The sequence below is a fragment of the Vicia villosa genome, linkage group LG4, assembly GCF_029867415.1.
Source record: "Vicia villosa cultivar HV-30 ecotype Madison, WI linkage group LG4, Vvil1.0, whole genome shotgun sequence".
Classification (NCBI taxonomy): domain Eukaryota; kingdom Viridiplantae; phylum Streptophyta; class Magnoliopsida; order Fabales; family Fabaceae; genus Vicia; species Vicia villosa.
The window spans coordinates 25,518,733-25,531,558 of NC_081183.1; the positions used below are offsets into that span (position 1 = coordinate 25,518,733).

Below are 12,826 nucleotides of genomic sequence, written 5' to 3' on the forward strand. Positions count from 1 at the left end.
ATCAAACTTCACGACGGTGAACCTACCGTCGCCCACAATTACAAAATAGTTATCGAAGGGCACGACGGTGAATCTACCGTCGTCACCCCTTCACGCGAATAAAAATTTTGCGACTGTGATTTCACCCGTCGTCATCTCTTAATGCACCTTTTGAGCTAAAATTGAATCCCTTTTTATGTTTTTTATTCACTTCTTTTTCAGAATCATCATCCAAGGCCGCTCACCCTCAACGAAGAATCACTATCAAAACATTTCTCTCAGTCACTCACGGCGTCACTGTGAATCACCGTCAAAGCAACCACCATTAATTCCAATCAGCATAAAAAATAATATTAGTTTTATAATATAAAAGTTAACCGTCTACAAAGAATAAACATTATTATTATAAAATATGAAAATTTATTTAATTTTTAAAAAAATTAATTAACTATTTTTCACACTAATCATTTTATCATTTGTATATAATATCATATCACATCATTAATAATTTATTTAAAATATAGAATAAAATAATATAAGTAATTTAGTTTTTATCGAATGCACATCAAGCATATGATAGAAAAATAATAATTATGCTTATTTTCTATAATATCCATTATCGTTAATATAAACAACAGGATTTTCATGCTATAATCTTATAATAATATTTTTAGCAAAATTCAAGAAAGAGAAATTCAACATTCATTCATCTGGAATCTCAACTTTCGTATGCACACTAGGAGGAAAGAGGAACGCGAACCGTATATCACAAACAACAAATTTAAAACTCGCGAAAATTTGAACAATCGATTCACCAATTTCAAACCCCTTTCGGCTTAATTGGGAAATCCTAGAAAACACTTCTCAGTCGATTCATATGCGATTCCTTTTGTTGTTGGAATTTGTCGTCAATCGCAAACAGTCCCTTCTAAATTTCAAAACCTTCGTTAATTGATTCTATTTTTCGAGTGTTTGAGTCTCAAGGTGTTTATACTCATCTCTAATCAAAGCAGAGTTTTGGGGTTTTCATTTGAGGTACATAGTAGTTTAAATTTGTATGGTCTAGTTATTAGTTATTGATTATTTAGGGTTCTCATTTCAGTTCCATGCTTGTATTTACTTCTATGGTTCTTGTTTTGAGGAAGATAATTGGTTTTTGAAATTTGGAGTTTGTAAGAAAAATGATATGTATCAAACAGGGATATTATCATTAACTCAAGAACTCCAAAACACAAAACTAGGTTCTGACATAACAAAATCTTAACTATTTATTTATTACTTAAATATATATAGTAGTAAGTCATGTATCTTCTTTGTTCCATGAGTTAAGATTCTACATGAGTTGATTACTTAATTCTTATATATTGAATTTGTATTTGTATATCAATCTTCTTCCTTGAAACTTTGTGGTTTTGTCTTGCAACCATTTTTTTTGCTGCTGAAACAGAAGTAGTTTGAAGTAGTTTGTATGTCTCTATAGTTGTTTAGTGTTATGCCAAGATTGCATGTGTTGGTTTGTTGAAATTGTGTTGATATGTCATGAACTCATGGTAGGTTTTTATGGATCAGTAGTTGCTGTTTCTTTTTCTTGATATTGGATAAGTGATTTTTGTTGTGCTATTTGGATATACCAAGACTATTATGTAGTCTAAGAATTATTTGTGTGATTATGTTATATTGAGCAACAATTGTTGTTAATAATTTTCATAAGCCTCTATTCCCTTATTGTGAATCCTTTCTCGCACAATGCACCAATTCCGCTTTCATCGCTGTAAAATGCTCCGGCTATTCCAATGCATTTTTTCTTTACTGGCTGATGCTTTTGTTTGTTTTTGAAATTAGATTGCATTCGGTGTCAAAATTGAGCTAGGGTTTTGTTTGACTATGGCGTGATCTCTTTGGTAAACCGAATTCAAGACATTTTCTCCTACGTCAGAAGCCAATCCGCTATCAACCTACCTCAAGTCGCGGTTGCCGACATTCAGAGAAGCAGAAAGTCTAGCGTTCTTGAAGCTCTCGTTAGCTCTCGTAAGCGAATGCCAAAGAAAAGAGAATAATTCACCAAAGAAAAGAGAATAATTCACACACGCAGGTAATTTAATCACCACCAAACAAATACGAACTCAGGTGCAATCCACTAGTTCATTATATGCATGCATGGCAGTCAATGGTCCTCCGTAGAGTGAAACAAATTGAAATTGGTAGTTTAGAGACTCCATCTTCTGACATTAGTGAATTGTAGTACAATTGAATATAATATAAATAGTTGAATAAGCTTTGATGTATTATGTTTTTTCATTTGTCATTGCAGCTTTCAATGTTCCATCAACACTACTACAATAGTCACTGGTAGTTATAGACTTTCTTAAAGATTCATAATCCGCTTGAAATCATTTAATTTTTTGTATCTCGAAAAGTAGTTGAATTTCAAATTTTCTTATTTGCATCTACATTTCATGTTATTATATTATACTCTTGATTGTTATTATATTATACTCTTGATAACGATGCTCTGGCTAGTTGTACTTGTTTAATCCTTTATATCTTTTAATAGGTTGAAACTAATAGTGAAGCATGAGAAAACAAGGGCGTCTTAGACAGGCAGATTTGTTTGAAGATTGTTTCACCACATGCTCTGGACATGACACTTGTAGATCTCCCAGGTATTACAAAGATTCTTGTTTGCGACCAGCCTTCTGGTATTGAAGCCCGAATCAAAATAATGATCATGTCATATATCAAAGAGCCCTCCTGTCTTATTCTAGTTGTCACACCGGCAAATTCAGACTTGGCTAATTTAGATGCTCTTCAGATGGCAGGAGTGGCTGATCCCGAGGGTAAGCTTTTACTTCCATTTACTAAAAGCTTTCAATATTCTTTTACATCTATTTAATTTGTTTTAAATGGTATTATATATGATGTAGGTAATAGAACGATCGGTGTAATCACAAAGGTTCAATATACTCTTCTAACATTATATTATATGGATATCTTTGTGGATTTTGTTATATGCTGTTAAGTCATTCTGACAGTGTTAGGCACAAATTTTTTTGCTATGAAGTTGGATATCATTGACAGAGATACCGATGTCAGAAATCTGTTACAGGGAAAAGTTATCATACTGCAACGAAGGTGTTGTTTGACTAATTTAACTATCGCATATATTCTGTTAAATTTTTTTCTTTTCTATATACATGCAATATGGAAGGACACTTTGCAAACAAATATGCATATGCTAATTGCTTGGGGATTTTTTTATTTGGGGATTTTTTTTTCTTTTCTATATACAGGTCAATGTGTTATACTGAAATATGGTTTCTCTTGTCTGGTAAAATTAGGATATTCAAGCTTAGGTGTGGGGCTTATACTCGATCGAACCTCAGCTGACAGTAAAAGGGAAAGAGCTGTGGAATAATCTTCGTTCAGTATTGCAGGGTGTTCATTTGGTTCAGCTGTGGTGTGATTTTCGTTTAGGAATGATGTTCGTTCAGTATTGGAGGGTTGTTAAATCAAGCTTTTAGGGTGTTATACTTTTTTTTTCTTAATTTAGTTCAATATCAAAAACTAATGTTTGTACTAAGACAAAATGAAGGTTATTGATATAATAAAAAATGCGAATTTTTTTATTCTGATTTTTTTTTTATAAATTCATCATTTTTGCGGGGGTTAACCCCCCGCAGGTTGTTTTTAACCCTCACAATTAGCAGTAAAAATAAAACAAGATATAAAATTCACGACGGTTTGAACCGTTGCAATCTACAATGAAAACAAAAATCAAACCAAAATTCACGACGGTTTGAACCGTCGCGATTAACAATGAAAACAAAAATAAACGGAAATTCACGACGGTTGGTAACCGTCACAATATTCAGTTTACGACAGTTCCCTACCCGTCGTGAGTGAGAACGACGGTTGGTGTGACGGTTTTGGCAACCGTCGCGAAACAGCTTGGGGACACACGTTTCTACGACGGTACAATAACCGTCGTAGATAGTAAATAGCGGCAGTTTTTACCGTCGTAACCTACCCAAATATCTGTCGCAATCTATCAATTTTCTTGTAGTGCAAGTACCTCCTTTTTCTAGCACACAAGCTCTCAACAAATCCTCTAATGACTGAATCGTCCTCTCAGTCTGTCCATCAGTCTGTGGATGATAAGTAGAACTCAGTCTTAGCTTAGTACCCAAAGCCTTCTGCAAACCTTCCCAGAACTTAGACGTAAACCTCGGATCTCTGTCTGACACGATACTTGAAGGAATACCATGTAGACTAACTATCTTCTCAATATACAACTGAGCTAGCTTCTCCATCGGATAGTCCATCCTCATCGGTATAAAATGTGCAGACTTCGTCAACCTATCTACCACGACCCAGATAGCTTCACAATTTCTGACAGTTCTCGGTAAACCCGACACAAAATCCATTGATATGCTATCCCACTTCCACTCAGGAATAAACATCGGTTGCATTAACCCAGACGGTTTCTGATGCTCAATCTTCGACTTCTGGCAAATCAAACAAGAGTACACAAACTCGGCAATTTCCTTCTTCATTCCCGGCCACCAGAACAACTTTTTCAAGTCATGATACATCTTGGTAGCACCAGGATGAATACTCAATCCACTACGGTGTCCTTCCTCTAAAATACATTTTCGGAGTTCAGCCATATCAGGGACACAAACTCGGTCACCAAACCTCAGTATACCATTCTCGTCAATTCTGAATTCACCACTCTTGCCTTGATTAATCAAAGTCAACTTATCAATCAATCCAACATCGGCTTTCTGACCTTCTCTGATTTCTTCAAGAATACCACTAGTCAGCTTCAGCATACCCAACTTAACACTAGCAGGAGTACCTTCACACACTAAACTCAAGTCTCTGAATTGTTCAATCAAATCCAATTCCTTCACCATCAGCATAGACATATGTAAAGTCTTCCTACTCAATGCATCAACAACTACATTTGCTTTACCCGGATGATAATTCAAACCAAAATCATAATCTTTCAAAAATTCTAACCACCTTCTCTGCCTCATATTCAACTCTTTCTGATCAAAAAGATACTTCAGGCTCTTATGATCACTGAATACCTCAAATCTCAAGCCATACAAATAGTGCCGTCACAACTTCAAAACAAAAACTACAGCTGCCAACTCCAAATCATGAGTCGGATAATTCTTTTCATGTGCTTTGAGTTGTCTCGACGCATAAGCGACTACTTGTTGATTTTGCATCAATACGCCACCTAAACCCATCAGTGATGCATCACAATAAACCACAAATGATTCTGTCGGATTCGGCAAAGTCAATATAGGAGCACTAGTCAACCTCCTCTTCAGCTCTTGGAATCCTTCTTCACACTTTGCATCCCAAATAAAAGCTTGTCCCTTCCTGGTTAGTTTAGTTAACGGCAATGCTAACTTTGCAAATCCTTCAATAAACTTTCTATAGTAACCTGCAAGACCGAGAAAACTACGAATCTCTGACATTGACTTCGGAGCTTCCCACTGTGACACGGCTTCTATCTTTGCAGGATCAACAACGATACCATTCTTAGAAATCACATGTCCAAGAAAACTGACTTCCTCTAACCAGAATTCACACTTCGATAGTTTGGCAAAAAGTTGCTTCTCTTTTAACAGTTCTAATATCGTTCTGAGATGTTCAGCATGTTCTTCCTCATTCTTAGAGTATATTAGGATGTCATCTATAAACACCACCACGAACTTATCGAGATAAGGATGAAAGATCCTGTTCATATACTCCATAAAAACACCAGGTGCATTAGTAACTCCAAACGGCATTACAGAATACTCATAATGTCCATACCTTGTTCTAAAAGCAGTCTTCTGAGTATCGTCATCTTTCACACGTATCTGATGATACCCAGACCTCAGATCAATTTTGCTAAACACACTCGCTCCAACCAACTGATCCATCAAATCATTAATCCTCGACAAAGGATACCGATTCTTGATAGTAACCTTGTTCAATTGTCTGTAATCCACACACAGCCTCATCGAACCCTCTTTCTTCTTTACTAGTAACACAGACGCACCCCACGGAGAAACACTAGGACGAATGAATTTCTTCTCCAGCAATTCTTCTAACAGCTTCTTCAGTTCGGCCAACTCACACGACGACATACGATACGGTGCCATCGACACTGGGCTAGTTCCCGGAATTAAATCAATAGAAAACTCCACTTCTCTTTCCGGTGGTAGTTCATTCACATCTTCTGGAAAAACTTCTGGAAATTCACACACCACAGGTAATTCGCTACTCGCCACTTTTTCTTTCACATTCATCAATGCGAACAACATAAACACTGTTGCACCATCCCCAATAGCCTCATTCACCTGTCTAGCTGTCATTTCCAGATTATCAGTACTAACCTCTTCAGGAAAAATTACCGTCTTCGCAAAACAATTGATATGAACACGGTTGAATTCCAACCAGTTCATTCCCAGGATTACATCGAGTTGTTTCAACGGAAGGCACACTAAGTCCATCCCGAATTCTCTACCAAAAATGTCAACCGGACAATTCAAGCATGCAGACGAAGTAGTTACTGAACCCGACGCAGGAGTGTCAATAACCATACTTCCATTTATGTCAGATATCTCAAGATTCAATCTCATAGCACAATCCAAGGAAATAAAAGAATGAGTTGCTCCAGTATCAATAATTGCAACTAAAGGTGTGCCATGAATGAAACACGTACCTTTAATCAACCTGTCCTCTGGAGTAGTCTCTGACCCGGTCAAAGCAAAAACCTTTCCTCCCGATTGGTTCTTCTTTGGCTTGGGATAATTAGGACTGATATGACCCTCTTCACCACAGTTGTAACAAGTCACAACCCTCTTCTTGCAGCCAGCAGCAATATGGCTCACTTGGTCACACTTGTAACACTTCTTCTGATCAAGCTTGCACTCGTTCCTACGATGTCCAATCTCTCCACAATTATAGCATCTGATACGAGCACTGGAATCTCCCCCACTGGGTTTCTTCCAATCAACAGGTTTACCTCTACCATATGGTTTACCTTTATCCATAGGCTTCTTACCCCTTCTGTAAACCAACTCGCGAGAGTGAGATGACTTCAGCTTGATGCTATCTTCCTAAAAAATCCTGCTACAATCCACTAAGTCAACAAACCTCAGAATCCTCTGGTACCTAATACCCTGCTTGATCTCATCACGAAGGCCATTCTCAAACTTGACACATTTTGAGAACTCACTGGCTTCATCGTTGTTGTAGTGCACATAGTACTTTGCCAGTTCCACAAACTTGGCAGCATACTCTGGTACTGTCATGTTACCTTGCACTAGCTCTAGAAACTCAACTTCCTTTCTTCCCCTGACATCTTCAGGAAAATACCTCCTCAGAAATTCCCTTTTAAATATAGCCCAAGTAATTGCTATACCACCCGCGTCCAGTTCAGCTCTGGTTGCTAACCACCAGTCATCAGCCTCTTCAGATAACATGTGAGTGCTAAACCTCACCTTGAGATTTTTAGCACAGTCAATGACTCGGAAAATCCTCTCGATCTCCTTGAGCCATTTCTGAGCACCCTCAGGATCATGCGTGCCTTTGAACAATGGAGGATTGTTCCTCTGAAAATTCCCTAGTTGCCTATCAGCACCAATCCCCGCTCCTACAGTCCCTCCTCCAAGTACACCAGCAATCATGCCCAGAGCCTCCGCGAGAGCATCATCGTTTCTTCCTCCTCTTCCAGCCATTTGTTCTGCTTAATCACAACAATCCAGTCAGAAGAAAAGTATCGACAAATAACTCGTATTAGTCGCATACACAGAAAGACTGACACTGACACTAAGACTCTGGCCACAACGACCGACTATGCTCTGATACCACTATTGTAACACCCATCTAATAACCCGCGACAAATAAACCATTATTAAATCAGAGTAACATGTAGAGAGGTATCACAATTCATAAATAATGAAAAAGCACACGTCAGTATAAGTCATGCATTCACTGAAACACCTGAGATCATAACTCATTAATCAATTTCATGTTTTACACAGCGGAAATACTTCATCAAGTCAACATTATATCACTAATGTATCAGACTTCAACCAAAACAAATAAATATAGAGTTACAATCAAAACTCCAAAACAAGCGTTCCCAGTGTTACAACTATCAGAGCATGACACCTGACGCTAACTAAAACACTGACTCATGAGCTAATCCTCACCGAGTCGAACAGCCGCTATCCTCAATCTGAAAATGACAACATGTAAGGGTGAGTCTCGTCATAATTAACAAATGTTATAAGGTTATAAAGCAATAACACGTCACAGTTGCATCATTCACCCAATTGTTTCATAACAGACATTCAAAACAAGTCAAACAACAACCAACGCATCATCAACATTTACAACACTGGAATACATCCAATCATGTCATAAATTATGCATATGAATGAACTAACACTATGCATGTGGTACCAACATCATCCAATGGGAATAACCCATGACCGATCCAACATCATCCAGATACGGCCCTGCCAGCACAAATACCACACAATGGGAATCATGCCCTTTACTTATCCAACACATCCTTATGGATACAGTATCGTCAATGAATATGAATGAATGCAACATATATAACATACTTATACCATCATCACCATCATCATCATCATCAATATCATCATCATCATCAAGTATGTTCATATATATTAACATCATTCAATCACAATTCTATCATCATCATATAGAAAACATACACGTATTTGCACCAATCATCATCATCAATAAGAAATAGCATACATGTATTCTCATCATTCTAAGATCAATCAATCATCATCATATAGATTATTCTATAAGGTTCGTTTAGCTCAAAATGGCACAGTAAACGGACCAACAGTTAAAAAGTTATGCATCTTTGAACTTTTCAAATATCTCAAAACAATCAACAGCACGCGGCGCCATCTCAGTTCGCGGCGCGAACTGAGAGTCCCAAAAATCCTTGGCTCTCTGCCAAGCTATTCGCGGCGCAAACATCTACACGCGGCGCGAAGCGAGGAAAAGTTACGCCTTCGCGATACCAACGCGGGTACGCGGCGCGACCTGTGCGTATCACAAATTCCTGGCATTCTGTCCAACTGTTCGCGGCGCACCCTATGTACGCGGCGCGAACCGGTAATTTCAGAAACCCCAACCTGTAGAAAATAACATTCTACACATTCCAAACTCACCCAATTCATACCAGTACGAACCTAGGGAAATAGAATGCTCAAACAACACGAAGAACACCTCATAATACATCAATCACGCATCAATTAAGACCATAACAACATAGATATCATGGATTCAAATATAAGGATCAAACATCACACAATTTGACTCAATCCCTAAACCTATCATATGACTCAATCGACCCGAATTCTACATCTATTCAGCATTATCAACCCCTAACCCGATAATAGATGAAAATCAGACAAGTCCCCCCTTACCTTAGACAATTTTCTTGATTCTTGGTCTCTCCCTCTACCGTTCTCCTTCACGTTCCTCGTTCTTCAGACTTCTGTTCTTTCACGTTCTTTCTTTGTTTTCCCCAAACCAAATGTTTTATGAAAACAATAATAAAATTAGTAAAAAGGATTATTAAATCACCCCTCCTTCTTTTACTATTTCCTCATATGGCCCAAATGCCAAAACCATTATTTATTCATTATTTTCACAAAGTCCTTAATAATTCTAATTATTAATTCAATATTCCGATTAAATTAATATTAAAATTATACGGGCGTTACACTGATTATATTGTTCACTTTACAAAAACAATGTGTATTATACGGGACCGCACTTCGAGGATGACGATTGGAGCGGGTGAACAATCTGAGGGGATTTATGTGCTTATTGTGGTGACACCAGTTTGTGCAAACCAAGCAAATGGGTTTTGATTCTATGAGTTATGGCATAGAAGAATGGGACACCCATCATCTAAGATAACTAGTATGTTGCCTGATGTAATTGAAAAAGATATTGATAGTAGAATAAAAACTTGTGATGTTTGTTTTAAAGCCAAACAAATAAAAGATTCCTTTTTGTTGAGTGACAATAATGAAAATAATTGCTTTGATTTGATTCATTGTGATTTATGGGGACCTTATAGAACATATGCCTCTTGTGGTGCCGTTTATCTTTTGACTATAGTTGATGATTGTTCGCGTGTGGTATGGGTGTACTTGTTGAAAACAAAAGATGAAGTTCCTCATATTATTAAACAATTTTTTTGCTATGGTACATAGGCAACATAACAAATAAATTAAAGTTTTAAGAAGTGATAATGGAACTGAGTTTCAAGGACTGAAAAGTTATTTTCAAGAAAGTTGTGTCCTCCATCAAACTTTAATTCGCTATACACCACAACAAAACGGAAGGGTAGAAAGAAAATATCGACATATTTTGAATGTGGCAAGGGCATTAAGGTTTCAAGCGAATTTTCCTTTGAAGTTCTGGGGAGAGTGTATACTTACTGCCGCGTATTTGATTAACCGAACTTCTTCTGTGCTACTTGATGGGAAAACTCCTTATGAGGTGATGTTTGATTCTATGCCTACATATACCCAAATTAGTACATTTGGATGTTTGTGTTATGCTCTCAATGAGAACAGGGGACGAGATAAATTTGATAGTAGGAGTCGGAAGTGTATTTTTGTAGACTACCCCTATGGGAAAAAGGGGGTGGAAAGTGTATGATATTGAAACTGAAGAGTATTTTGTATCTCGGAATGTGAAATTTATGGAAGATGCATTCCCTTTTTTTAGCAAAGAAAATGTAAGTGAAACACACATAGATGAATGGGGTTGGCCGGTTAATCCAATTGATGAATGCGAGGAAAGGACTGAGACAAGAAATGTCGTGACTACGGATGATTTGGGGGCTGCTAGTGCGACTTTGAGAAATGATGTTGAGCGCATTGAGAGTTATGAGGAAGTACATACTCTAGAGCCGCAAACTGAGACAGCAGAAGACGTAGAAGAAGGTGAGCAAAGTATTGAAACGGAAGAACTTCTTGGTCGGGGACACATAATCAAGAAGCGATCTACACGTCTGAACAATCATGTCACACACTACTACTGTAAGCCTCTCATCCAGGTCACTGCTTCATTTGAAATCCTTAGGTATATGTTATCCTATTGCACACTTTGTTAATTGTGACAAATTTTCAGTACAATATTGTGCTTTCTTGGCAGCAATTACTGCAGGGCATGAGCTAACTTCTTTTGTCGAGGCTGTTAAGGATGAGTAAAACATTCATTTAATTAAGTACGTTTATAGGGATTTGTCCTTGTAATTCAAAAAATTAAGCATAGATTAATAAGGGTTTAGTGTTAGAGATAGGTGTGATAATCCTAGATATCTTCAAGAATCGTGTTCGTTCACTTTCCGAACAAAGTATTTCGACCCTATTCTTGTCTGGGTTCACGAAATCTTTGCGGGGATAATTCTTGAAGAACAATCTGTTTTTGACAATAGAGAACAGATCAGAATGTAGAGAGGAAGTATATAATTTCGTGTACCAAATCGAGACCAAAAGACTCCTTATATAGGAGACCAATAATAGAAACGAACAGACACACCTTTTCGGAAAACAGTTATGTCTGTTGGAGCGGGTGCAACTATTCAAACGAATCGTTATGTCCATTGGGAACGGGTGCAACTATTCAAACGAATCGTTATGTCTGTTGGGAACGGGTGCAACTATTCAAACAAAACGTTATGCCCGTTTCTATTATTCATATTCAATTACGCGTTTGGCTCGACGAACGTGCACTCCGCACTACCCTAACTCGTTTCAAACTTAACGCATAATTGCATTGGCCTATAGTAAATCACATTACTACCAAAATGCATTGATGATACTAAAATCACCAACAAACTCCCTCCATTTTAGTATAATCCTTGATTTACTTTACAGGTATAACGATCAAACAAATGCATAGAAGAAAATGTCTTACGATTGAATTTTCATCTTAGTACAAATACACATTCTAAATATTTGAAAATCGGGGTGTCATAATGATTGAACCCGTCAATCCATTTGAATATCTAAAGATATAGTACACATTTGTTTCTTACAATACTCTACTATTCATACTTGACACTTTACAAGCCATGTGTCCTTATCCATTAATAAGCATATAGGAAGCCAAGTCCAAGCTTCTTGAAGCGGCAAAACTTCATGCTCACATAGGTGATCCTTTTAATCTTGCACCTGCATTTGCAATTTTTCAAAAGAACCATTAAGAAGATATACTTCAACCTAGCCATCACTTGCAGGTCTGAGCACTTACCTTGGGAAGATAAACACAATTGCTCCAATCTTTAACTATGATCTTTCCACATTGAATTCTGCTTCTAACGTTGTATTAGAAGGGAATTGGGTATACCATAACTAATAGATTTAAATGGACTTTAATCCCATCCCAATTACCGACTTCTTCACTAAGTCTCTTGCTAACCCCTTCGTCAAGTGGTCAGCTAAGTTTTGTTGCGACCGAACAAACTCAATAGATATCACCTCATTCATGATTAATTCCCTAATCATACTATGTCTAATACCCAAATGTCTAGACTTTCCATTGTATATTTGGCTATATGCTTTAGCCAGTGTGGCACTACTATCACAACGGGTATAAATTGGTGATATCGGTTTAGGCCATATCGGAATCTTATATACCAAGTTCCTTAGCCATTCTGCTTCTTTACCAGCAGCAGCTAATGCTACAAACTCAGATTCCATTGTGGAACTAGTTATACATGTTTTTAACCCCCACTATTTCACTTTGATTTGATCGAAAATGGTAC

At 37.3% G+C, this 12,826-nt stretch overlaps 1 protein-coding gene across 3 annotated transcripts; it reads left to right on the forward strand.

Annotated features, from left to right (window-relative positions):
• The first annotated feature begins 626 nt into the window (after positions 1-626).
• LOC131598983 (dynamin-related protein 3B-like) lies at positions 627-3,604 on the forward strand. 3 transcript variants are annotated; one of them, XM_058871509.1, is made up of 6 exons: positions 628-1,014; positions 1,822-2,071; positions 2,534-2,816; positions 2,904-2,932; positions 3,041-3,111; positions 3,318-3,604. In XM_058871509.1, the coding sequence occupies exons 3-6, from the start codon at positions 2,621-2,623 to the stop codon at positions 3,364-3,366; spliced, it is 345 nt and encodes a 114-aa protein (XP_058727492.1). In that variant the 5' UTR covers positions 628-1,014; positions 1,822-2,071; positions 2,534-2,620; the 3' UTR covers positions 3,367-3,604. The 3 variants fall into 3 exon arrangements, 1 of the variants encoding a protein (XP_058727492.1); XR_009282475.1 differs by adding an exon at positions 2,291-2,328 and having other exon boundaries at positions 627-1,014; positions 2,904-3,604; XR_009282476.1 differs by lacking the exons at positions 2,904-2,932; positions 3,041-3,111.
• Positions 3,605-12,826: the final 9,222 nt, after the last annotated feature.

Bases quoted from the DNA above. Each gene is read 5' to 3' on its own strand.
- LOC131598983 (XM_058871509.1), top strand. From the start codon at position 2,621: ATGACACTTGTAGATCTCCCAGGTATTACAAAGATTCTTGTTTGCGAC. The intron at 2,817-2,903 runs GTAAGCTTTTAC...TATATGATGTAG, and splicing joins AGGAGTGGCTGATCCCGAGG to GTAATAGAACGATCGGTGTA. The intron at 3,112-3,317 runs GTGTTGTTTGAC...TGGTAAAATTAG, and splicing joins GTTATCATACTGCAACGAAG to GATATTCAAGCTTAGGTGTG.